The following is a 27,675-nucleotide window of genomic DNA, read 5'->3' as shown; positions in this document are numbered from 1 at the left end:
CACTGAAATACCAGCATACAGTTTAACTTTCACAAAAAACATGCGTGGTCTACAAAAGTCCCATGTGTGTTTAATATTATGCAGCATGACACAAGGCATTATTTTATCCAAATGCAATTAGACAAACAACAGATCCTGATTTAATGAATTAATTCATGTAGCCTTCTAAAAGCAATGCAATCATGTAAAAAACACCAGCATAAACTCTTGTAGAGACTTGCTCTGTGCAGCCCTGAGGTTTGCTGCAGTGCATTTTTGCTAATTTCATCCAGAATACAGTGGTAACTGGAGGAGCACTCAAAAAGCACTAATCTGAGTTCTAACAGAAGGGATTGCCCACTGTGGTGGGTGTTTACAAGAAGACTCATTTCTCAGATGTCATCACAAGGTGAATTAGTAAGAGCTGCTCTGGAGCATGAGCACAAGGCTCATTTGTTGTCATTTTGAGCAGCTGCAGTTGGCTAAGGAGCCTAATAAAATGTGACTGTATGCAACTACATAAATGATGCATAAAAGAGTAAAAGAAAAACAACCTATCAGCTCTTCCCTCTAGACTACCTTGGTTTCCCCCAACCATCAAAAGTGTCATTTTAAAAAGCCTCTAACCTACAGTACCAATTATCAGCATATTTTTCATTTTTCCTTTCTGAAGCTACTAAAACCTGTCAGAATCCAACTCATACAGTTCGCAGTGGAATCGACTCTCATTGAATCCTCCCTTAAGCCTGTTTCCAGATGTGCCTTATAACTGAAATTGTACATAGTGATGATTGTACGTGACATTCTGATCAGCACACACAGTGGCACGTACAGTACAGTGTGGTATAATACCACAGAACCTCTATCATCTTTTTTTGTCCTACAGGGTTCACTTCTTAGGACTAATCCACTGTATAAAACTCCTTCATTAATGAAAGTTGAACCGCATTATAAAGAATCTGCATTGATGAGCGCATTTCAAACCACAATAAAAGTAAAATGTACACAGTAACTTGTAAAACCTCCAATTTACATCACAAAATAGACTACATTTCCAGGTCTGCGCAGCACCATATTCTACAGTCAGAACGAAGCAACAGAACCTCTGGTGACGCGATATAACATTGTAAAGAAGCAGGCTTGTGAATACATCTCTTCTAAGCCAATAGGAATATTGCTCTGCATGCAGATCATGCTGGAACATGTGAAATGCGGTGAAATGTCTGCTGCACAACCTGTACTTATTTGCTCGTAGATCACAGTACATTAGTCATTACAGGGACTAGTGAGCAGGAAGGGCCGCATCACGTCACAATTCGTGGGAACTCTCGCTCTCGCCTGGTTGTGGCGAGACCTGGGGTTTGCGACGACATAGCAACCGCAGTGCATGCTTATCAGATGTGGAGGGAGCAAGGGAGGTCCTGTAAACGCTCCTCAGCCAGCAGTGAGCTTCACATCAGGACCCACACCAGCTTCAAGAACCTTGCTGCGCAGTTTAGACGATCAGCTGGTCTTATTCTCCACAGCTGCATGAAAAGCTACACCCCAGTGACTCTGAAATATATTCTCCTACTGCCTCTCCAAAAGTACACACTCAACAATTGCTGCTTATGCCTTCCTCTCTTTCATCCATCCATGGGCCTAAAGCTCCTCGCAAGGGTTTTCCCACAAGACTAGGGCCAAAGGAGGGATGAAACGCTTAACACAAGCACATGGGGATCCCAGCTTTCCATCTGAGTTCAACCCATACCGTGAAGACGCTGAATGTCAATTTTTTTGGACCAGGATGAACCGCGGTACACAGGAAAAAGCATGCTCCGTGCACACTGCTACCGTCGTCACCCTAAACACAGCAAAAGGGTGATTCGGAAACTTGAAGGAGTAGCATCAGGGAACAGGGTCAGCAAACTCCAAATACGGATGGAAACACTGGTCCAGTTCACAGCAAAATGCTACGCCCAGGGTTGGAGTGAAAGTAGCACCTGATGTGCTGCCACTGTATACAAATTGTCTGATGTTTGTGGTACCCTCTCATTATTTTTACTGGGATTCATTTATGAACCTGTCTGTAAATAAACATGTTATTTATCTGTCTATTTATATCAGTCTCATATGAAGCAACTGTGTTTCTAGGTAATCCATTTGCATGACCAGAATATGAAACAATCTTTTTCCTGCTTTCAACAAAAGTTCTACAATTTGACTGACATCATTATGACCTATTATGATAGTGAAATATTTGCATTTCAAAACAACCTGTGCAGATCAGACCTTATCGCGCTGGCGAGTAATAACCCGTTCCACACATTGGCAATAGTCAGCTCAGCTGAAAGTCATAATATCAAGTGCAGCATCAGGGCGAAAGGCTTGCCAACAAAGCCTTCTTGAATAGAGCTGTTCCCTATCAAGTTGTGCTTCAAATGAACACGATATGTTTCTCATTAATATGGGTGTTTCATAGTCATGGCTTTGATAAACGCATATTTATTATCACCCAAATGAGGAGAAGTTTTTTTAACTTGATTAGAGGTATGGTAAGAGAAAAGACTTGCCTGAAGGAAGGCTATGATCTATCTCTCTCTTTCTGTAAAATGCTGATAGGCCTGTGCTTGTCCTTCGTCGCAGCCGAAAACTCACCATCTTGCTGATTGTGGAGGTTCTGCGGGCTGCTCATTCTCTCTTCGAGATTAGAGCTGAGGTCAGAATTCACTGCTGACATCCGCGTGGAGTCACTCATGTCGAATTCGTCGCTGTCCAGAGAGCTGTCTTCCTACAACACAGGGCGTGCATGAAATGAATTTCGCCGTCATATGAAAACCAACAGATGGTGCAGGGCAGAGCACACGTATTTCCCTTTGTAAGTGCAATTTCAGGTTGTCACACACCCCTATTCACCCCCATCCTTTTATCTTACTCATGACACACATAAGCAGCAGGTTTGACAAAAACCAAGGATACCATTAACATTAGAAGGACATTCCCTTAAACAAAAAGCCCTCTCCTTCAGTCTGCCACTGCCATTTCTCACAGAAATGGAAAAAGGAAACTCCCTTTGAAATCGCATAAACTTATTTTCTCTCTTTTTGCTGAATAGCTCAATCCATTCACTACATAACATTCTGAACATGGGAATACTCCCATAACACTTTTGGGCTAAACTTTTAGGCATCTTTTTTAATTTCGTAAGATACAAGAAATGTACTTTTGTAAGACATCATCCAGTCTATATTTCTCCCTTAACAATTGTATCTAGCTTGTTGAGGCAGATGTTTTTCTGAAAAAACAAATCATAGCAAAATGCACTTTAGGAGTCTTTCCCCTTTCAAGGATAATTATGAACATAACCGACTGATTTCTGTATCATTCCGAAGACTCATGTCACATCTTAAACAGTTCTGCTGCACACCTCGTAGCTCACGATAGGCCCTCCCAATCACTCAAACCCATCCAAAAGTTATCTCGGTGCATGCAGGAGCCCAGCATAAATCTCTTCTTTTACCTCATCGTTCTGGGAGTTCAGCAGCTGGAGCTTCATGTGTTTCATGTAGGCCATCGTGATCGGCATGTTATAGTCAATTATACTCGTCACCAACGTAGGTGGTTTCCCGTTTTCTAAAAAAGGCAAAGGACACACAAAGTGATTTGTAATGTGCAGAGACTGTATTGCAGACTCCTTACTGTAACTTCTGTGATGTCCATCCCTCCATTTTCTATCTGCTTCTTCCAATTCTGGGGCGCGGGGGAGCCGGAGCCTGTCCCAGCAAGCCATACTGTAGGCACAAGGCAGGGTACACCCTGGACAGGACGCCAGTCCATCACAGGGCCCACACAGGCACAGACACACTCACACCAGGGCCACTTGTCCCAGAAGCCAATTAGGTTTGTGCCCGTTGCTTGCTGGGATAGGCTCTGGTTCCCCTGCGACCCTGAATTGGAAGAAGGGGTTAGAAAGTAGATAGATGGAATTCAGTTGAATAGAATCTGTTGCTTTTCATTGTAGAGACAGTTTGTTTTCCCCCGATTCCACACAACTGTCTTTTCAAGTACCCATCTTCTATTCTTTAATGAATTATAGGAAATAATATCAACTAGTTCTTGTTGTATCACGCTGCGAGTTCTTAAAATGTCACCATTACCCTGAAGCTCCTTCTAAGAGTTCTATTTTTCAAACTCCTGGAAATTTTCATTATCATCATAGCCTAAGTATGAAATTAGGACAAGTGATCAACCATTACAGTATAAAATTTGAGGTTTTACTGATTTACCAATGAACCACAAAAATAGCAGTAAAAATGTCACCTTTAGGTTTGATTAAATACTACTCCTTTACATTAGATATAGATAGAAATGCAGTTCATTTGTTTTTGTGTAATGTTGTGTTGATTTTAAGCATTCTTCCAGTAAAAACTAATTTTAATATAAGTGTGTTGCAAACCTTTCCTGCGTTCATGAGACAAAAATATTCTGAATCACAAGTAATATTACATTTAGTCTAAGTAGTTTCTTAAACTGATTAGTACACAATGCAATAGCTGTATTGCCAAATTTTATTTTACAATTTGCTGCTATATTTAACACACAAAGTTTAATAATCGAGTTTCTGTTCAGTAAATAAAGTCATTTTAGAACAAAAGGATAAAAAATGTACTTTTGAATCACTAGTAAATTTACCTTTATGATCTCCTCCATCTGGATTTAAATGCATTCTCTTCTGACATTCAGAACAGCTCATTAGAAACCGCGTCACGGCTTCTCGTGGTAGGAAGGCGTAAGTCTCTGAAATCTAAATCAAATGGCAAATCAGGATGTTTCTGTCTCAAGAAAAAACACATGCACAAAAACACCTCATCAAACACTCCAGTCCCTGAGAAAGCCACAAAATAGATCTCCACATCATCTTATAAACAGCCCAAAGCAAATCATACTCTAACTTCTTCTCACGATTGTAGTCCCTCCCCCTTAAGGGCACTCCGGCTCGTTCACTTTTTAGTTGATTTTGTGCTCCCGCTCCCTGTTCCAGCCCACCTTTAAAAGCCAGACACTCACTCTGTTCTGGGCTCTGCATTGGAACATGGACGCCCGGAGGCCCGCCTACCACCGAGTCGCCCTACCTCCGCGGCTCGGGCGGCATTCACCCCCTGGGTGTCCTGAACCAGCCGAGCCCGTGACCTGGAGCGCCTGGTTCTGTTTCCCCTTTCTTCCCCCCGACCCTTCGCCGGATCCCACTCCAGTTTTTAACTTTGTGTTGTTCATCTTGGATTGATCACCCGGCTCTGGACCTTCACTTCCACTGGACTTCCCTTTGGACTCCCTTTTGGACAGTTTGCCTGGACCATGCCCCTCGGAGAGCCTTTGTCATGCCCCCCCCCCCCGTTCATCTACCAGCCCAGTTCCTCGTCCCCCCCTGTGTGTGTTCACTCCCTTCCGGATTGTGTCGTCTGCATAGGGTCCTGAAAGACGCTTCGTAACACTTCTAAGGTGTCAGTCTGTCCTGAGAGTGCGATCTCAATGGATCCGGAAAACATAAATCTTCTAACCGGAAGTAATCAAAATTCAATAGTGACTAACAGTAAATCTGCTCTGTAAACTAGGTTTCCCAGAAATTAAATGTCATAGTTTATCACCAAAAACTGAAATCTGAGGGCTCCAAGATGGCTCCAGCAGTAAAAGGTCTTGGTCTGAGTGCAGGCTGAGCTCTTTGATCTAGACATTGCAGGTCTGAGCCTGGCTGGGTGAGGTCACTAGCTGACTGTGACTGTGATCAGCACACTGTGAGTAATGCACCACCAAGGCAGATCTGGGATTAATCAGACAGAGCTCTTTCGGCACAGAGGAGGCTTCTGTGCCCTCCTGGGTGCCCGCCGGCTGGCAGTCATGTCAGTAAGAGCCGCGCTGCTCCTCCGCTTGGCACCTGCAGTCCTGTCAGGAGATGTGGAGTTGGCCGACTATCAGGGCAGGAAGGGATCCACAGCAGGGCAGGCTGGGAAAACGTGTCCTGCTCTTCCTCACTCTCCTGGTGCAGTATGAGAGTCACTGCTGTCACCCGAGCCATGCAGAAACAACTGGAGGTTCCAGCGTGGTGGGTGGAGAATGAAACACCATGGGCCAGTGGCTGGTGTCCAATTGAGTCGGCAATGCCAGCATACCAGCTGTGTGACCTAATGGTTCCTGCAAGTAACATTTCCAAAGTAACGCCACTCCACATCCAGAGGGTGATGCCGCCATAGCAAGCGCTCGTTTTTCACCGGCTCACCTACTTCTCTTTCTGGGCAGCTGCCATTATGTATTATCATGTTTCTCTATGGGAAGCATTGAGTCCAGACTTCCACTATTACCAGTTTTCATGAAGAGTACATTGCACAAGTAACGAAACAGCGCTGTAGGGAAGGAAAGGTTGTGGAACCAAGTGGATTAGGGTTAAAATAAACGAATCCGGAGAAGTCTGGGGTGATTCGCATTCCGATCCAAGTGTTAAAGGCGATAAAAGGAAATCCACACTCACAGGTAAAAGGAAAATCACTTGAAGCAAATGTGGAACATCATCATGTCTGAAATCCAGAACCACAACTTAAGATCGAGTTAATGTGTGTGTTTTTTAATGAAGAATTTTTCAAATAAATTCTGCAGGATTTTATTCCATAGAAAGAAGAAGGCTCTGACCAGCAAAAAACAATAAATCAAGTTCTGGGTTTGCCATTTATCGGTGTTATTGTAGTTGGTTTAAGTTTTAATTTATCTTTGACAAATTCAAAATATCATTGTTTAACGCTGGCTGCATAACTACTGGCACCATGCCCACTGTAGTCATTTATCCAACACATCTAAGGGTAGAGAAATGATTCTAGTGATTGTAGCCAACAAACTGCGGACAACAGCTAGTCTGAATGCTGTTAATTTCAATTCATTCCCTATGGAGGTACTGTGAGAAATATTTATTACATAAAATACTCCTGTATTTTTATTCCAGTTTTTTTTATCTTTGTTCCCTAGACGTACAACAGCTCCTTAAGAACTTGACTGCACATTTTCACCCTCTCCCTCTTCCAGTAATCAATATTACATTATCAAAACAGATAATGTTTAATGTTTAATGTTTAAAGTTCTTGTGTTATAGTATAATTTAATATTTTGCAATGATATAGTTGTTGTGTTATAGAATAGTAGAAAAAAAATCATCTAATTTCATCCCAAAACAGAACACAATGTAAGCAATAATAAAGCACCTTAATCTCCTTATGCAGTTTTCCCGCAACACTTTCTGGACACAAGCTTCTAAATAAACAATCAGAGCAACATTGTTTCATAAACTGCAAAGGCTCGTCTGACAGGGGGGTTTGAATGTCAGGTGTGGCCTGGTTCAGATGTCCATCATTAGATCAAAGCACACGCGTGCCAAGAGACTGGCAGGTGTCTTGCACACAAATCACAAGCGTGCTCTTTCCCACATCCTGAAAAACAACTCCCGAGCCAGGATGGCGTGTGGCGGTTACTTGATGGCGTGTGGCGGATGTACCCATCTAAACAACACGTTGCTGGGTCAAGCGTCAGAGCAGGTCAGATCACGATGTTTCAATCTGAGACTGACTCGAAAAGCCTTCGGTGTTCCAGCGCGCTCACTGAATTGCAGGTTGCTTACCGTAATAACACTACGTGACGTACTGGGCTTCGATGAGGGGTTATTTGGGAGTTATTACATTATTACGTTGTTCCCTGCGAAATACTCGCCCCTGTTCAACCCCATTCACCAATGGCCAGCGAAATGGTGTGTCAAGCGTGTCAAGAAGGCTGTGCCGTTGACAGAACAGGCCACAAAGTGGCAGGCATTATTGTATTCTCACGCTGGCCTCCTGGTTTCTGCATCTTGTTTAGAGATTTTAGAGCGCTGGGATGAACTCCAGGGGTTTGTCTTTCCATACAGACGCTCAAGATGTAGCACTGCACCCAGGAGGCAAGACATTGCCATTGGAGGAGCTTTGGCCCATCTGATGAGCTCAGAGTTCAGGTTTGTGTTTTTTTTTTCATGACGTCCAAACCGATTTGTAGCCATAGGGACAGTTTTACAGACAACATCCCTCATTCGGTCCCTCCTGAGTGGTCACACACTGCTGACCGGGTGTGGGGCATCCACATTCGCTTCCTCTTGGTTGACTGTGCTGCTGGAGTCTATTGATAGACCGTTGATGCCTAACCACTTCATGTTACAGCAACATTTCCAGAGCACCCTTCCTTTTTCATTTGTGAAAATGCACCTCTCATCCAGTGTAATTAAAACCAGCAAACCTGTTTGCCTTTTAAGCACGCATTTCTTAAAACCCATGAGACACCACACTTTTTGTCATTTAGGAGATCAAAAATGAAACATGAGCTCTAATGCCTTCTAGATGCATAATCAACAATTACGGGTGAAAATAGGTGATGCATTACTGATGTAGGAATGTTATTATTTTTTTGAATTATAGACTGGAGCTCTTCACAAACCCCTTCACAATGATAAATATCTTTCATATTCACAACAGCATACCAATTAATACGCATACCAAATCCAATAATAAATACACAATACTTAAATAGCAATTTATACTTATGATATATAAAAATAAGCTTAGCCGGTAGGATATAAAAATTTCAGTGCATTAATAAGCAGGCTCAGGAAATAATGTGAGTTACAATAATAAGCATGCAAGCTACCCCTTTTGTCCCTAATAGATGGGGATTCACCTGTATGCCGCTATTAGCTGAACTGAATCTTAGGTTTGGACCAGTCAGGAACTCCCAGAAAAAGCTTGTCAGTGGACCAGAACGCTCATGATTAACAAAAGAATGGAAGTCATGATGCTCACCATTGTCCGAGAGCTCAGTATGGTATAAGAAATTCAAACTTATTAACTAATTTAAAAAAAACTATTTAAAATACAAAATCGTTCCAGGGAGGCTGTTTTGCTAGTAAGGTAACAGGGTGTTATTATGTCAGAACGGGGACATGAGGTAGACTGTCAGAACCATTTAATGGCCCAATATACACAGAGGGAGGTCCAGCTGATAAGAAGGTACAGTAATAGAATGAAGATTGCATTGTGTTTTCAATTAAAATACATCCTACTTCCTTAGTCACAAATGTCTTCATTTTGAGACACTGAATAAACATTATCTGTGTGATTCCACAACAGAAATACTATATAAAAGACAGTGGGGATGCAAATGCAACTATTATTACTAATCAAACTCATCATCGCCGTAGTCATAGCTGTGATAGTTGCTGAAATTAGAAATGTGTTTACATAAACAGGGAGTCGTCAGAACCTAACCAGTACCGACACAGGTATTTAACCATTAGATATGTGCTTCAGTGGCTGTTAGTGAATTCAGGGCACAGTCAAAGACACCCAGATCTATAAAATAAGGAATTCTTAACACAGCACTGATATAAATTGCATAAATATTCACAGAATGCTTTGCTTCTATTTTATGCAAAAACAAACTTACTGTAAGCAGCATTTGAAACTGATACTACATGTTACCAAAGCTCCCTATTTGGATTATGTTAGGAAAAACAAAATTATGAGTGGTTTTAGGGTTTTTAGGAAGGCATCTTGTAGCATATTCCATTTGTTCTGGTATACTCTACAGATCATAGTCCTCAGGCTCTGTGTTCCCTGTGATGTTCATAGTCCACAGACTCTGTGATCCCCTGTATCGATCACAGTCCACAGACTCTGTGTTCCCTGCAAAGATCATAGTCCAAAGACTCTGTCTTCCCCTGCAAAGTTCATAGTCCACAGACTCTGTGTTCCCCTGTGAAGATCATAGTCCACAGACTCTGTGCTCCCTGTGAACATCATATTCCTCAGGCTCTGTGTTGCCCTATGAAGGTCATAGTCCACAGACTCTCTGTTCCCCTGTGTTGATCACAGTCCACACACTCTGTGTTCCCCTGTGTTGAGCATATTCCTCAGGCTCTGTGTTCCCTGCGAAGATTATAGTCCACAGACTCTGTGTTCCCCTGTGTTGATGATAGTCCACAGACTCTGTGTTCCCTGTGAAGATCATAGTCCACAGACCCTCTGTTCCCTGAGAAGATCATAGTCCAAAGACTCTGTGTTCCCCTGTGTTGATGATAGTCCACAGACTCTGTGTTCCCTGTGAAGATCATAGTCCACAGACTCTGTGCTCCCTGTGAACATCATAGTCCACAGACTCTGTGCTCCCTGTGAACATCATAGTCCTCAGGCTCTGTGTTCCCCTGTGAAGATCATAGCCCACAGACTCTGTGTTCCCTGTGAAGGTCACAGTCCACAGGCTCTGTGTTCCCCTGTGAAGATCATAGCCCACAGACTCCTCACAGAAATGAAAACAAGTGTGCAGGTGTGAGGAAGCTTTTCTGTAGACAGAAAACTTCTGTCCGCTCATTACAACCTTAGGCCCTCACTAGCTGCTCACTGCTCATGTCTGTGCTTCTTCTTCTTCCCAGAGCTGCAGCCTGGAGCTTCATGGTTGGTTTCACAATGAATGGCTTTCAGTGTTGCTCGCAGACTGCTCCCTTCCAGGTCTCAGGATGAGGCCCCACAACAACTGAGCCTCTTCCACCTCCTCCTCTGAATTACTCTGAATTACCATTGAACACTTTCAGACAGGAATTGATGGAGCCTTCCTCTAATTTGGGTATTCAGTGTACAACTTCACAAACCACTGCATTCCTACTTGTAACACCTTGTGATCAAAGCAGTCACTCAGAATACACTTGTAATTAATATGATGTTCCCCAAGCCTTGTGTGAATCACAAACTTGACAGACGGATCTGTGCGTAGATTATCACCATTTCACATGAGAACCAGCCATATCTTTCTTTGTAGTTCTGCTTCTTATTGTTTTCTTCCGTTTTCACAAGTTTCATTCAAGGACATACATAAAATATATTCAGAGAGTGTAAAACAGATTAAATCCTTACAAATGTAGCAAGACATCCATGTCTTTTTTTACATCAAGGTGCTCTGAAACTACATGGAATTAAGCATTTACCCCGTGAAATCTTCACAAAACGCCACATCAATATATTATCAGAAAGCAGTTAACTCCTGGTAAAGCCTGCAGCAGCCTGAAGCCTGGAGGTAATAGCAGTTAATTGCAGGACACACACACACTCAGACGATGTAAAGACATCCATTAGTCTAGCCAGTGCACCATGTCTTTGGGACACCAGAGGAAAGTGGTGCACCAGAAGAAAAACGACATTAACCCAGAAATCACACACAGAAGGTAGCCAAGCCAAAAGTCAACCAGGACCCAGGCCCTGTGAGACAGCACCACTGGGAAGCCGCATGCATAAAAAGAACAGAGAGAGAGGTTTTCTTGAAGCTCGAAATTTACCGCTTTGTATGTCCTCTTCTGACCAGCATGCTTCCGCGTTTTCTCCCCATTGGTTCCATTTTCTACATGCATGGAGTAAATAATGTCGAAGAAATCCTCAACGACAGCAACTTGTCTTAGGGATACTTTCTCATCTATGCCTACGCCATCCTGCGAAGGAAGAAATACATATTGATTGCTATATGGCAAACACCAACAAGCTCATATTCATTCGGGGCAAAAATACCAAGTTGGAACTCTCACAACATTATAAATAATATCTAATTACCCCCATTTTGGGTTTGCAGATGTACAATAATTTCAACAGACTGCAAGAACTGCACCTTTGCCGTAACAGCGTAATAGCACAACAGTCCGCAGTGATACGATACAGCGGTGTTACGGTATAGTGTTGTGTTACAGTATAGTGTAACAGTCTGCAGTAGTATAGTTGTTGTGTTATAGTATACTGTAACAGTCAGACGTAGTGTAGTTGTTGTGTTGTTGTGTTGTCGTATGGTGTAACAGTCTGCAGTGGTATAGTTGTGTTACAGTATAGTGTAACAGTCTGCAGTGGTGTAGTTCTTGTGTTATAGTATAATTTAATATTCTGCAATGGTATAGTTGTTGTGTTATAGAATAGTGTAACAGTCAGAAGTTGTATATTGTTGTGTTGTGCAACATTTTGTACTGTGCTTACAAAATAAAACAGATTAAAACTGAATTAAGGAAAGCAAGAAAACCACCGGGTGATCTACTGTATGGGGGGAACAAACAGCGTCTTTTCAAGCTATTGATCAAAATCTGAACATGTGTTCTCGAATGGTATTTGAAAAATCATGAAGGCGCCCCATTAAAAATAAAGTAAGTAATGCAACTGTTCACCTCATTGCATTGTCAGTTTACCCATCATTAACCAATATAATATACCAGGCCAAACCACCAAAACAGCATCTCAGAGCAAGAGCTGGTTAAATACAGTTCTCCTGTTAGTCTTTGCTTGCCAGACCAGCTGGGATTGGTTTGACTTTTTGTGTATTGCAAGCTATTGTGATGAAGCTACTACTGTTGTTTCAGTAGATTCTCGGGATGTTGAAGGCAACAAAGGCTGGCCATGCTGTCTTTGCTGTAGTCCTGGAGGGAATGAGAGAGGAAAGACAACAGCCGAATAGTTCAAATGAACTGGGACAGAGGTTCACAGCGACAAAGGTCAGCCTTCCACAAGGGTCCTGTTCCACTCCTACAGTAGATAGAGCACACGCAGGGGACCTGGGTTTTCACAGGCTTCTCCGGGGATTGGCAAAAGACGGGGTGAAGGGTATATTCAGGTGGGGGTCAGATGCAGCATGAAATCACCATACGAGACAAAGCCCCTATTTCCTTAAGTAGGCACACATCACAGCTATCTTTCATCAGACCCAACCCCAGAGTGTCCATCTTCCAAATATCCAGAGGTACAGCTGCTTCACTATAATGAACTGTGGTGAAACAATTTAAGTTTGCTTTCATTATGCTGTCATGTTTATTGCAGAAGGATTGCTGCTGAACCCTGGGGCTGCGTACTTCACTCAGAACTCCCCAGTAAAATACCCAGCTGTTTAAATGTGCAAGTCCCTTTGAATGACAGCTTCAGTCAAACAGGTTTTATTTTTCTGTGAAGCCAACATTTTAATTGAGAAATACCTCAAAATACCACCAAGGCACATAAAGAAATCAATCTAGAGCTTCTGATTTATAATGCTTTTTGGACTGCGACTCTTTCTTAAGAATTTATTTAAGGTTTCTGTTGGAAAATGTTCATTTTTTCATTGGTGTTACAGCTAGGAAACAGATTAATACTGTTAATTTGGGATCATGCTTCACTAACTATAACTGTGAACAACCAACGATATTCATGGGCACACACAGACCATACAGTACAATATATTTCCATTTTCACAAGGCTTTTGATAACAATTTTCAAAACTAAAGATTAATGGTCAAATTCAAGATGGTAGGCATGTAGGGAAATGTGTGAGCTTGGACTGAGAACTGGATAATGGATAGAAAACAGTAAGGATAAGGGGCGAATGTCTCGTGGGCTAATGCACTTAGGGGAGTACCGCAGGGGTCTGTACAAGGACCACTACTCTTACTCTTCTTTATCAGTGATGTAATTAGTGGAGTACCACAGAGCTCTGTACTAGGCCCACGGCTCTTATATCAGTGATGTTCTTCTTCTGGAGGTCCTACAAGCCACTGGCAGCCCCTGTTGGCCGAAAGCGTGGCTCATGACATGGGGCCCCTGTGAAAACACTCCATCATAATCCAACATCATGAAGATAAAGCTGAGGTTTCAAATAGGGGTTCCAGCACTAGAGAAGCTAGTAGCGGCCATCATGGAGAAAACGTGCTAGCTTAAGGAGGAACAAAATGGATCGGTTCATAAATCCCAAATCAAACAATGGAAAAGGTAGAGATCCTGATAAAATTAAGAGCCCTAAGGAAGCACCATCGCAGATACAGAGGCAGAGTCGCACAAGAAAAGGAAGGCGAGTGCCTTGGAATCAGAAGTCAATTTAAAAACAAAATCCCAAAAAGAGATGTGATTGTCTTTGGGCTGAATGAATGTGGTTCAAAAAAGTTTAATTTCCTACTCATCATGTTCTGCTCTTAAGTGCAGCAATCTTGAATGCCATTACACAAAAAACGGCAAACACCCACCAGGTAGTACTGTACCTTAAGGAAACAAAACTGAGCAACTGACTTATTGGAGAAAGAGCCCTTCTCTAAAAAATAGTGAAGATCACCGAAGGAGATTTTGGTACTGAAAATCAACTTTGTCAACTTTGACACCAAAAATGGAAGATTAATAAGCACTGCAGAAGCAGCCACTGAAATTGAACAAATACATAGATACAGTTAAATGGAAGACTGGGCAGACACCTGGCAGATAGTGTTTAATGTAGACAGGTGTACTGTAGAATATTACAAGCAGGTAGCGAAAAACATAAACTAAATCAAATGAATAAAAACTAGATTAAAAGAAATGGGAAACGCTGATCTTTCCGAGGTTTGTAATGAAGAAGATTAATATTTATGTTGACAATGTGTGGAGCAATACAAAGCAAACAAAATCTTAGGATATTTAGTTAAAAACACGGAATTTCACTAAAGGAAATTTAAGCTAAAATTGTACAATGCACCAGTTGGGGTCTAATGAAAGACCCCATTAAGAATATTGACTTCTTTCAAGAAATGGCTGGAAGAGAGCCTCAAATCAATTAGCTACTAACTACTTCATGGGCTAGAGGGGCCTTATGGCCTCTTCTAGTTTGTTACCATTCTTAGGTCAGAAAAGATATTACAGCTACAAGTACGACTCTTGAGGTCAAAAGAAGTTCCTTCATGTTTTTCTTACCTTGCATCAAAACATATCCAAACTTGCACTTGGTAAAAAGATATTGCTTTATATTTATTGAAAAAAACAGGGTTTAACACCCCTCATTTTTTACTCATGTTTTGTTTCATTTCAGCTCTTTATTTGATGCTTCTGTGTGCAAGATATTGAGTGATAATGAGCTTTATCGTTACTCTACACTGTGATGCTCTGGGCTGTGTTACCACTTGGTGCTGTATACAGTGGCTGTTTACCAGTCGGTGTTGTGTGGCCGCACTGTGTTCAGCACAATGGCAGGAAGTCGAGGGCTTTTCAGTCCACCTGTTTCTGTGAAAACTCTATCACTGACAACTCGGGAGGGGGGGGACTGTTGTCATGTTTTTAAACCCAGCAGAGTAGAGATGATTCGGGTTGACCTTTATTATTGCAGTTACCATAGACGCCAGCTCCCTCTTTCACGCCTTCAGTAGCTCAATATTCACAACGGGAAAATCCTGAGCAGAGCACTCTGTGGGGCTCTGTGAATTTTATCATGTGTATTAACTTTATTACTATTAATGGCCTGTCATTAGCATTGCTGCCTCACAGCTTTGGGGTCCTTTGCTCAAGTCCTGGGGTGCTATCTGTGTGGAGTTCGTATGTGTTTGTGTGGGTTTCCTCCGGGTGCTCCGGTGTCCCCCCACAGTCCAGAGCCATACTGGTACAGTAGGTTAACTGGCTTCTGGGAAAATAGCACCCCAGGTCCAGAATTCATGTCATTTCTTGTCATTTTATTTTTTTCACATATATTGTTTTTTCTAAGGCTGAAGTCTTTATGATGTATCGCTGTGTGGTACCCCTTTTCTCTGTGTGGTGTCTTCCATTATCACTGTACTTTCTTAAGTATATCTTTCTTAAGTATGTGATCATATCTTATCAGTCTCCTATGTGGAGGAAAAAGACCTTCTACTTGTTTCTATCCAGTTCAGTCTGGTACGTGCACTTACAGTATATAGCACTCTTTATGAGGTCCCATCTATAATAAAAACAATTTTTAAAATGCAAACGTGAAACATAGCACAGCTGAAGCAGACACCAAAGTAACTTAAATGTGTTATGTGTCATGAGATTTGTGTTGAAATTGTAATGGCATTCCTAATGCAAACTGCAATAGGGAACCACACGCAGGGCACACAACAACAACATCTGGCATCACCTCAAACGGACTGTGGGGAGACTCCTCCTCTTGTTCCCTCCTGTCCCACACTGGCCCATTCCCTTCATACACCATATTCCAGAACCGAGATCTTGTTACGGTATTTCATTGTAAATGCGTACTTTTGCCATTATGTTCATACTGTACATTTCCTTGGTTTGGGGTTCTCGAGCCATAGAATGGAATGGCAGGTCAGTGCCCAGAAAAAGTTTGAGATCCCCCACATTAACTGTAGGAATTACAATTCCTTACCACGAAACCCTTGATTAATTGAAATCTTTCTAATTGCGTCTTTCAAATCAAAATACCATTTCTACACCCTATTATTTTCAAAACAAATGCAATGCTCATCCTTACAAACCTACAGCATTGTGTGGTCCAGACAAAGCCTGTGTACATACAGTAACATTCTTTATTATCTATAGCACTCACTGTATGGTGTGCTACTTTATTGCAATATAGATTGAATAAGAGGAAATTTTATAAAGCTCTTTTCATTTTTCGGTACACTAGATCACAATTTACTCCATATAAAAGGAAATGATGTGTTTTTTTTTATATGGAGCGGGTAAGATAAGCATTGCTCAGCAGTATTGTAGTTCTTTTTTTTACAGAAACAACCACAGTTGTAAAAATTGTCAAACATGTCACGCTCACTCTGTATTGCATACTCAATTTCACTAACAGAACATTTTAAATTATAGTAGGCAGAAAAACAGTGTTGGACACTAGTACATTTTTAAGTTTCTGGATTCAGGAGTCTGTTATGCATGGTCAATTGTGTTGATTTAGTAAGATATACTCTCCATTTAATTTAATTGTTCTCCCTCATTTGAGAGGGAGAAGTATTTTTTGTCCTATGTCAATAATATCTCTGTTTCACACCGTGTGAAAAAAATTACTGCCTTTGTTTGGCACACCAAAAGATGTCAAGGAATAGTGTTTTAATCCAAGGTTAAAAAAAAACTCTTTATTTATCTGGGAATTGAGACAGGCAACTGAATATCTCTGACAGCATCCCAAAGTAGGCATTTATTCAAGAGGACAGTTTATGCAGAGCAATTATCCACAGGGCATACAGAAATGATCACAGTGCGCCTGGTCTTATGATTTGCCTGTAAGACAAAGCTTCAGACAGAATGGCATGGTCAAATTACAGCAGCTAAATATCATCAGGGACAAAAACTGCTTTGTTTTGTTTTTGACATAACCAGGCACCCAACAACCACCACCTCAACAGAGCCACTTAAAGTATGTTCTAATGTCCTGTGAAACCCAGAAAAAATACAAATTCAACACAGTTCAGATCTTAAGGTTGGAAATCTTGGGATTGCTTGTACAGTAGCTTATAGCTAAATAATCTAGAGATCTCATGCCTGCGTTTCTTGAAAGAAGCCAGGATATCAGGTTCGACAACATGGCTGTGTAGCCAGACACCTACTGTACAACCCTTTCTGGGAAAATAAAAGTGAACTATGAAAAAGTATTATTTTCGTAAATAACGTCCTGAAGCTCAGTCTCAGATCTGATTTCTAGGCATTTTTTTTTGCTACCTGCATGCAACACTGTACATTTCATTAAATGTCATCTGCCAGGATTGTTTGCCCTGTCTTGCATTTTGTGTAAATCCTTCTGAATTTCCTTTGCAGCTCCTACAATGTTTGCTAATCCTCCTGTTTGGATAGTGACAGCAAACCTGGAAACTAGTTTACTGACACTACCACAATCTAGATAATTAATATAAATTACAAAGCGAATATACCATTTCCTAGCTCACATTTGAGATATCTTTTCCAAATCCAAAGGTCAATACAATTTGTCAGAGTAGCCTAACAAAATAAGCTTTAAATAGAGGCTGTCTTAACTCTTGTGTCGTGTGCCAGCAGGGTTATAAGCTGTCCTCTAGCCTTTACACTGCTAATAAAATCAATGCAGAGCTCACAGCCACAATTGCTGCCATGTTCTGACATGAACAGCTTACATTCAGATTACGCTACACATCAGCTCATAACGTTTAATGCATCGGAGTTCTTTCTCTTTAGATTGAACAATATTAAAAATAAAAACATTGTAATGAACTCCTGTTTGTGTTTTGTGGAGACATATTTTGCATCCATTTTAGCTTTGGTGAAGTCATTTGCAAGACAGGCAGGAGAGAACACAGAGAAACAGAAAAGCATCACACTGTGTTCTAAACTGGAGGGGCATTTAAGATGAAAGTTTAGAAATGTGTTACACTAAAACCTATGCTGAGAATTCATCACACAACAGATGTTGATTATTTAAGTCAACCGTGTCACGGTCACTTCATTAATTATTGTACGAAGTGCAACTGGCCTTCAAAAGATCACACGTCCAGTTTAAACTGGATCGAGCAAGGACATCTGACAGGAGAAACAGAAAGACTTGTTTTTCAAAGGTAAGTGTTAAAATGAAACACCAATAGCTGTATTCTCACGTAGAGGTAGGCAACAGTGTCCAAACAGCACAAAATATTTTCAAATTTAGTAATCTGCCAGACAAACTGCACGTACTGTATATTTCTAGAGATGTGTCATTGGTTTTGTAACCTAATGATCAGTGCCCACAAAAAGTACTTTCCATTTTGTTTCATTTGTTGCAGTTTTCAAACTAAACGTATACAGAAAAAAAGACATTTCCAGAGGTACTGTACACTCTCAGAAAAAGCAACAAGTACAACCAGGAAGCAATCTGTCTCTTCTGGCACCAGCAGAAAAGTGACTGCATTCTACAAATAACTAGGATCGATTTATATTTACTGTTTTGTTTTTAACAATCCCGTGCTTCTGACTTTTAATATTTCTGCATCCCAGGAGAAGTCTTGCGTTTATAAAGACCCAGAGTCCTCTTCAAAGGAGAATTTATTGTAACTGCCCATTTATCACTCATTTATTACTGAGTAGATTAGAAACCTGTCTATTCCTCGAGGCAGATAGTACTGTACAAGTGTGACTGGTCTCACGCACAGAGCCGGCTGCAGAAATGACATCACTGCACTCTGAGGTGCAGACAGTGTAGAACTGCTCTACAGCAGGGAACCCAGTATTTCAGCACAGCTCAGGTATCTGTTGTCTAGGCAGTGGTGCATTAGTACACTACTGTATGTGCTTGGGTTCGAACATCAGCAGGGACAGGGAGAGAGGCACTCCTCACACAAGACAGGACACCAGTCCATTGCAAGGTATACTGTGAAGATCTCAAGGAAATTTTAATAACACACTCAAAGCACTTTACAGGTAATGGGTACTCCCCTCCACCACCACCAGTGTCCAGCCCCACCTGGATGATACGACAGCAGCCATAGTGCACCAGTACTCTCACCACACACCAGCTCTCAGTGGGGAGGAGAACAGAGCAATGAAGCCAGTTCATAGACGGGGATTATTAGGTGGCCATGACTGGTAAAGGCCAATGGGAAATTTGGCCAGGACGCCGGGGTTACACCCCTACTCTTTTCGAGAAATGCCCTTGGATTTTTAATGACCACAGAGAATCAGGACCTCAGTTTTACGTCTCATCCGAAGGACGGCGCCTGTTTACAGTATAGTGTCCCCATCACCATACTGGGGCATTAGGACCCACATGGACCGCAGGGTGAGCGCCCCCTGCTGGCCCCACTAACACCTCTTCCAGCAGCAACCTTAGTTTTTCCCAGGAGGTCTCCCACCCAGGTACTGACTAGGCTCACACCTGCTGTTATTACTTTGTTTCACTTGTTGAAAGAAAAAACAACCTTTTCCCAACACTGTCTATTGTACCACTTTCTGTGTTCTCCAAAGCATCCTGCCACCTTGTTAGATACTGTACTGTTTCCCTGCCAGAAACTCAGAAGTACAAACACTGCAGAAGCAAAACCTTCCAAATAGGCCTAGAAAGCAAAGAGCTCAATACTGCAGAAATAGTAAAAACAAGTAAAAACACTGTAATTATACACAATATGAAGAAAAAAACGGCACTGAAAATATTATTATTAATAATAATAAATGCAACAGTAATAATGGAGCTAATAAAAGACTCTGTGAACTTGACCCAGGGACTGTCTGTCAAGTACATTACCTTCAATAATACACTATCCAGAAGCTGGAGAATAATGACTTGTGAGCATGTTTTGCAAGGCCCAGACAGAACTGCACTGTTTCACCCAGTCTTGAAATGACATGGTTTTACATTGTTATGGTTTTGAGTTCCCGAGGGACGCTGAGAGAAACTGTGTACAGCATGTCATGTGCTGGGCAGATAAGAAGTTGATTAATTCTTGTGTCCGCAAGTTTTTATTATTATTATTTTAAAATATTATTATTGTGTATTTAGCATCAGCAACCCAGGTTATGTTCAGTTTGGTTACAGGGTAGGGACGCGAGTGGAAAAGACAGAAAGAGACCCTGCACCAGTGTGTTTTTCTGTACAGCTGTACAGCTCACAACCAGTTGCTCCTTCATAATTAGTTCCCAAACCCATGGGGGGAGAAACATTCTTCCCATTATCTGATTAAATCTTGATCAGGATGAGAATGTCCTGTAAATCTTATTTTAGCCATTTTTATTTTTTTCAAAGAGACTCATATGTTGTCCAATCGATTACTGTATATAAGTAAACAACGGAAAATATGTGCTGTTCATAGATGGCCGGAGGACTAATAATAGTTCTATGAAACCAATATTTACCAGAAAACAAATACACTGGAAAAAATACAACAAATATAAACAGTATGTGCCGTGCCTTGCCACTGCAGGCATGGCATTGTAGAAGCTGTGTGTAACAACTGTAGAATAATTACAATATTTCACACGTACAGCCTGCTGCATTACCACACGGGCCGTAATAACTGTGTTAACAGCTAATCCTCTTTGGTGTTTTCCCTTCTCCAGTGAGGCTGCTGGTTCAGAGCAGCAGACTGCAGGCAGGTATAATAGAGTGTCTCCATGGCAACCCAGAAAGAAATCCCGGCCCCTGCTCCCGAGCAAGCGCCGGTCCCATCCAGAATGAGCGCACCAGCCTAAGGCCTGGCCTGTCACTTACACTTCCCGGTGCCGCATCTTCGGACTTCATTTATTGGGCGTTTAAAGGGATTGTTTCGGGACATTTTAGGCGCCTTTCTTTCAGCCTCGTTTTTGTTAAGGAAATGCAATTTAATTTACAGATGTAAACGTTGCGCTCTGCTCCGTCTTGTAAATTAACGTCTGTCCCCCCCCCCCCCAACAACCCCCGCGTTGAAAACGCGCATTATGAACGGAATGGCAAATGAGAAGCCAATGGCGCATCACCGAGGCCTGACAAATGTGCTCCCACAAAAGTACGCACGGTTCACAGGTGGTTGGTTGCGAGAGGCGCTCGTTAACGGGGAGGGCCAAATAGGAAAGCGGGACAGCTTGCTTTCAATGACACCGCAGAGAGACTCGGTGAGGTTTAGAAACGAGGAAGTGAGAATGCCCGAGACAGCGGGGAGGCGGCATCGCGCTGCGGCCGCGGAGGAGACGGACTCGACGGAGCGTGTGACGCGGCTGCCTGGTCCCCCAGGGCGCCGCTCAGCGAGACCCGCACTGGGGACGAGGAGAGGCTGAATTGTCAAGCGAGGCTCCACGGAGGATCAGCACACAGGAAAAAAAAGCACACAGGATGGTCTTGCATCGCCAAAGACAGTGGAACAAAGCGCCTGCCTCAGGAGGGTCCAAGACTAGACCCCTGGTTATCCTACAGTTTCTGGTTTATCCTAGAGTACTGTACAGTACAGTATATACCGTAACTGCAAAGATGCATTCAAGCTGCTGAAGAGCAGAAGACATGTCGTGTTTTCAGAGGAACCGCCATGTGTTTCATTATTATGAAATGCTAACAGAAAAAAAAAACTTCTTACAGTACTCCTTAAGAGTTTTTTCATAAGAAGTTGAATTAAATATTCCATTCCAAACAAACAACACACCTCTACCCGTCCATTGAACTGTGTGTTGAATAGCAACAAGGAGCTGTAGAGCATTAACTGAAAATTGATCTTAATAATGGGATATTTTAATACAGTTCTTGCAATAATGAAGAGAATGGCCACAGAGCCTAAGTCCTTACGGTTCTCATTAAAATGATATATCACAGCAGTCATTAAAATGATTGCGCTTTCTGAAGCGCTGTCTTTTGATTCGCAAGCTGTCCGCCACAGCCGGGGAATTTCAGACTGGACAATATGTTTCCTGCCTCTTACATGAGCTCCAAAAAAACACACTTCAGGATCAACGGCTGTGTGTAAATGAATCAAGCCCATCTACTGCATACACTGCTGAGATTCCTAACACAATTTAAACCCTAAAAAAACTTTCTCGGTATCAACACAGAGGTCATTCCCATTCTAAATTGAGTTTGTGAAAGCTATGACAGTTGAACCAATTTAGTAAAAAAAAATATTTTAATGCAGTACTGTTACAAGAAACTTGCTTTCATTCCAATTATTGCAGACCTGCTCAATAAATTTACTACTATTATTATTATTATTATTATTATTATTATTATTGACATGCTGTGCTGACAATTAAACTGACTGTTCTCAGCTGGCAAATGTGATTCTATATTTGTAGCTTAACTATTGGATTTTGTGCCTCTGCTAGAGCCTGTGCTTTATCTGCTAAATCTCAACATTAGTCTTCCAACTCTCCACTGTCCGCTTTCAGAATCAGGTAGCTCATTAGCCTCAGTATGAGCTCCTCTTCCCTTGTCTTTCACTGCAGCAGTGATGATAGCTAATTACCAGCAGAAATGGATTACTGGCCCATCAAAAGGAGATCTTGTCTCCGGCAGCGCTGGCTTGGGCAAGACAAAATGAGGTGTCCAAGCAGTGGAAGTCATGCACTTTGTAAAAAAAAGCATTTAATTGTGGTGTATTTGATATTTTGTCGTTTTTTCTGTACAAGTTTGTTGGATGGTACAAGCTGAGATTGTAGTGGTACATGTGTGTGTATTTCAGTTAAACACAGTTTTTTGTTCATAAGGAAACTGCAGATTTATTTATTTAATTTGGAGCAGATGGGATTCTAATAGGTCCTTCTACTATCTGGAAAATATCACTTTTTAACCCACAAATGATCAACCCTGTGCACATAATAGACAATACACAAGGATAACATACTACAATGGGGCTGTAAATGTTTCAAAGGGATATATTCCACACATATCACAACATTAAATGTCTGATTTATCTATTTATGAACTGTATTTATTTTAATAAGCCTTACAATATTACAATTATGATGTGAGATGGCAAGACCAATCATTTAACACAGAGTTGTTCCCTGGGGGAAGAAAGACGATTAAATTATTAAAATCAACATGCCTGTACATTTGATTGTCTTGAGACTGCAGGGCAGCAAAACTGAGAAGCAAGCAAAATAATATATAGTGTTCATACAGGGACAATGGTTGCTATTCTAAAAGGATACAATAAAGTCTTCCTGTTGCTTTCTTTTTTTTCTCATATGCATTTTCTTAAACAGTAGTTTACCTTGTAAGGAAATTACTTAAAGCACTCATAAATAAAATTATACCACTACTAAAGTCAGGAAAAGTCACTCTCCAGCAAAACAGTTTAACTGTAGACAGCGAATGGTTGATATATAGGAAGTGATATGCTGAAAGAATGAAACATTATTATTATTATTATTATTATTATTATTATTATTAGCTATTATATATTTCTGTCCAAATAATTGCCCAAATCAAGAAACCTTGCTGGATACACACAAAGATGTGATATAAGTATACCCCTTGAAACGCAAGCTTGTGAGATATACTGTAAGAACAGACGCTTGCCAGAGGAAGTGACACAAGCACACAAGCACACAAACGGTTGGAGCTCAGAACGAGCACTGGTAACTCTGTTGGCCAGAGTCAGCAGAGTGCTGGATAGGTTGAGCAACAGCCTTGAAAAGAGGAACCATCCATTTAAAGAGAAGCTAATTGATAATCCATTCAAGGCAGTCCTGGAGGCACAAAGCAAAATGAAGAAGAGGTATTCAGACCCAGCGCGTGTCGTAACTGCGATGAAAAACATGGAGGACCGCCAAGGCAAACCAAGAGACTGCAATGGACACGGCCTGACCTGGAGCTCGCCTACTGCTCCGACCAGCTCAGCACCTCAGAGGGATCTCTGAATCCCTGAGCAGGACTCGGGCCAACTGCTTTTACATGACAAGCCCTTGACGTCACGCCACCGGGTTGAACAGGAGTGTAACTAGTCTGTCAGTAACTCTGAGAGACAGCACAGGTGCTTCTAAGCCTAACTGCCTTTAGGGAAACCATCATTTTTTAGTGGTAGTCCTCAGGCATGGCCAGTCCAGGAATTTTCAGGGTAGCGTGGGCTGGGCAGCTGGGCGATCACACTGCGAAGTGTGTGAGCGAACCGCTACAATACAGTATGTGCGGCTGATGTATCGAGATCTTGCACATCGTTACCATCGTGGATAACAGGTGGCCCTTCCGACATGCGAGAAAGATCGTGTAAGAACTGGCCAACTGGACAGTCATCACCGGACGTGAGGGCTGCGATCCATGTGGGGGAGGCGGGCGAGCACAGTACACCAGAAAGACATGCAGCTGAGCTCGTTCCAAAACATGGGCGGCCGCCGAAAAGCAGACTAAATCTGTGGCACAAGCATGGTACAAACGCAGTAAAACAGCGAAAAACGCCACCCACGTTTACAGGAGGACCAGCAGTCGGGAGGTTGGTTCCCCAAGAAACAGGGGTTATTTTCAACGTTTGTGGAACCTAAGACACTTCCCTAGCCATATATTCCTAAGAATGGAGATAGACACTTCATAAAAACGCTGATAATAAAAACAAATGTGGCACGTTGCTAAAGTGAAAGAGGTACCGGGTCAAAAACGTGTTTACCCTGCTGTCCAAACACATTTTGTTTTAGAAAACGAGGCCTTGCCTTGCAGGTACAGTATTACTCACTGCCGAGAGCCGTGCCGTTTTTACCTTTTACTAATTATAACCTTAACATGACCCCCGAGACAAAAGGCAGAGTAAATTAACACTGCGTGGAAGAGAAGTAACGCGGCGTGGTGCCGTGCCTTTGTGGCCGTGTTTCTCCCTTCGCCTGTTGTAGGGCCAATAAAGTTGACAATATCGGAGGAGGATGGTTTCTCTGTTTCCGTGAGAATACCATCCCAGATAGGGCTTGGGAACAGCGGTGTCGTAGGCTGAGTATAATTCGGAATGGATGTTTATATGAACAGTTTACAGTATATATAGATGTACACTATTCATATATATATATATGAATATGCAAGTAAGCAAAAATATCCCATTGAATAAATTAAAAGTTCTCCGTTTGAGAGTCCTTACATTTATGAAGGGCCACCTCTGACAAATTATCCCATCATATGCTCCGGTTTTGCCCATTTAACGCACACTGATGTTACACGTGTAATCAACAACAAATCATTAAGGCTCTTCCGTATCTCTTGATCAGCTAGGAGAGGGTGATTTATCACTGGTATTAGGAAACTGGAGTCGGGCAATGGTCTGCGTGCGCGTTTGTTTTTTGTTTGGGAATATGGGTAAATACTGATGAAAGGGGGAGATGTAATCGAATGGGCACTGCAGCTTTTAAAGGGATCCCTATGACTTTAACAATGAGGATGTGCCAGGCTACAACACGGAGAAAGAATACTAGTTTCAAGCTCATCGGGGGCTAGAATCACTTCACATTCATTTCGACTAAACGCTGCGCGCTTACGTATCGATGTGTTGTTTCATTTAACGGCGGGACTGAGGCATATGAGCAATTAAACGTGTTTCACTGACCGTGGTTTTAACTGGAACGTAGAGCACTTGTTTCTCCCCTCCGCTGATCTCATCTGGAACACCAAGCTGAAAGCCCTTGGACTTTACCCAAAATTTAAACTTTGCATTGTCTGTGGAGCTGGATTCGGATCCATTCAGGAGCTGTACAATCCGGTCGTATTTTTTACGGGTCACCGTCTTCGTCTTCCCGGAATCACCATATGTCCTGAGGCACCAGTCCTGAAACTGGCGATACATGTCCCGATCTCCCTCCATTATCCTGAGCAGGGTACAGAAATGTTCCTCGCCGTTGTCCCTTTTCGTCTTCCTTATCCTCCGACTTTGCACCTGTTCGCCTGTGATCGGTTATACGAAAAAAATATATATATATCCCTCAATCAAGCCGATGGCGCCTTGAAATGCGGGTCGGAGTGCCAGTTTCTAGAATTACCTTGGCGGCTGGGCTGATGTCGAGGTCCCGCATCCAACCTCTCCCCCCCACCCACCCCTGTTAATTTTCAATTCATCGAGATCTCTCAGGGCAAGACAATCGGATCCCGGCTGCTTATCGTCTGTCTCTCTTCCATACGTGACCAGTTTCAGTATTCCGCACGCAGGACAACGCCACTTTTTTTTTTTTCGGGATATAACGTGCCCCCCGGGAAATTCCAATATATTCCACCTTCCCGGTCTCCGTGGTATTTCACACACCGGACTCTACCTGGCATCGACCGGATTCAACAGACGGAGAGAAATTAGTTGTCGGTTGTCTCTTTTTCTCTACCCCCCCTCCCTCCCTCCCGCAACCCAGCGCTGTTTTGTCCAGGTCTGTGCCTCTCCCCAGTAACCGTGGACAAAAAAAAAAAAGAGAAAGAAATACGAGCCAGGTCAGGACTCTGCGTTTTAAAACGGACTGGTTGGCGATGCTTGTTGGCCTGGAACCAAAACAAATACTCAATTTAATTAATAATTATAATAGCAGTTACTCGGGCCTTTCATAGTATGCTGTACCTCCTTCTTTTTTCTTTGACCAGAAGCGGAGTTTGAGCTGATGGATGTTTGGCTCTTGAATGAATGGAGCTCTTTATACATACAGAGAATATTTTACTCCCCAATCTGGAATACAAAACTAGATCTGTTCATTTATTGAGTAGGGGGAAAAAAAAAAACCCCAACAACAACAACAACAAAAAAACCCATGTCACAACCAAATGTAAACGCAAATCCCGTGTTGATCTGTCCGCTGTTCCGGGAAGCTTTCGGACGTGGACGTCCAGTGTCTTTATCCTCCTCGCCCGCACCGCTCCGGACCCGAAAGTCTTCCTATCCCGCTCTCGGCTCAACCCGTCTTCCTGGACGCGTGTGCGTGTGCAGTGCAGCAGCGGGGTCCACACGGATGTCACCCTGTTCGGCCAGCCCGTGGCTCCCCCCCACCCCCACCAACCCACCCCTGCCCATAAATTTGAGCCCCGTCCTTTGTGAGGAACGATATACCTGGCGGGTATCCCAAAGCAGGTCAGTGCCACCGCTGCTATCCTCCGGCTCTCAGATCTGTTATCCTCATTTGAAGAAGTGAAAATACAATGGTCAGCGGGTTGTTTTTTTTTTCCTTTGCACCGTCTACCAGGACCCCTCCACTATATATATATATTTCGAAATGTGCGAGTGCGGTGTCCCTTTCAGCTTCACTAGATTACGCGAAATGCTCCACGGCCGGACCACCGAAATATCCCATGCCTCTTCCCGCAGTCCTCACAATTCCTCTCTGGAATTGAAATTATATAACTGGAGAAAGTGATGGAGCATTTGCTTGGATTTTTGGGTCTTTCTGGCTTGATCCCTTGAAGCGGCTCCCCATCCCCTTGTGCGGCGGCAGCTACCACGGCAGGATTGTGGGCGCCCTCCCCGTCTCCGTCTCCGGATTGTGCAGGAGGTCTGGCGGCGGCTCCAGCCGGGACTGACAGCACGGGCTGAGCGAGCGCTCG

The 27,675-nt window shown here is 42.5% G+C and overlaps 1 protein-coding gene across 3 annotated transcripts in view; it reads right to left on the bottom strand.

Moving 5' to 3' along the window:
* LOC148831859 (nucleolar protein 4-like) overlaps nt 1–27,301 on the bottom strand; it is a 117,061-nt gene extending 89,760 nt beyond the window's left edge. Inside the window, exons 1-5 of one of the 3 annotated variants that reach the window (XM_088919294.1) lie at nt 25,712–27,301; nt 11,345–11,494; nt 4,651–4,762; nt 3,479–3,591; nt 2,617–2,749 (exon numbers count right to left, since the gene is read on the bottom strand). In XM_088919294.1, the coding sequence (XP_088775420.1) occupies nt 2,617–2,749; nt 3,479–3,591; nt 4,651–4,762; nt 11,345–11,494; nt 25,712–25,966 (763 nt within the window). In that variant the 5' untranslated portion in view covers nt 25,967–27,301. The remainder of the gene's footprint in view (nt 1–2,616; nt 2,750–3,478; nt 3,592–4,650; nt 4,763–11,344; nt 11,495–25,711) is intronic. The other 2 variants (XM_088919295.1, XM_088919293.1) reach the window with 2 other exon arrangements.
* Nucleotides 27,302–27,675: the final 374 nt, after the last annotated feature.

This window comes from Atractosteus spatula, chromosome 6 (genome assembly GCF_055471065.1).
Source record: "Atractosteus spatula isolate fAtrSpa1 chromosome 6, fAtrSpa1.hap1, whole genome shotgun sequence".
NCBI classification, from domain to species: domain Eukaryota; kingdom Metazoa; phylum Chordata; class Actinopteri; order Semionotiformes; family Lepisosteidae; genus Atractosteus; species Atractosteus spatula.
This window is presented reverse-complemented; position numbering and strand designations above follow the sequence as displayed.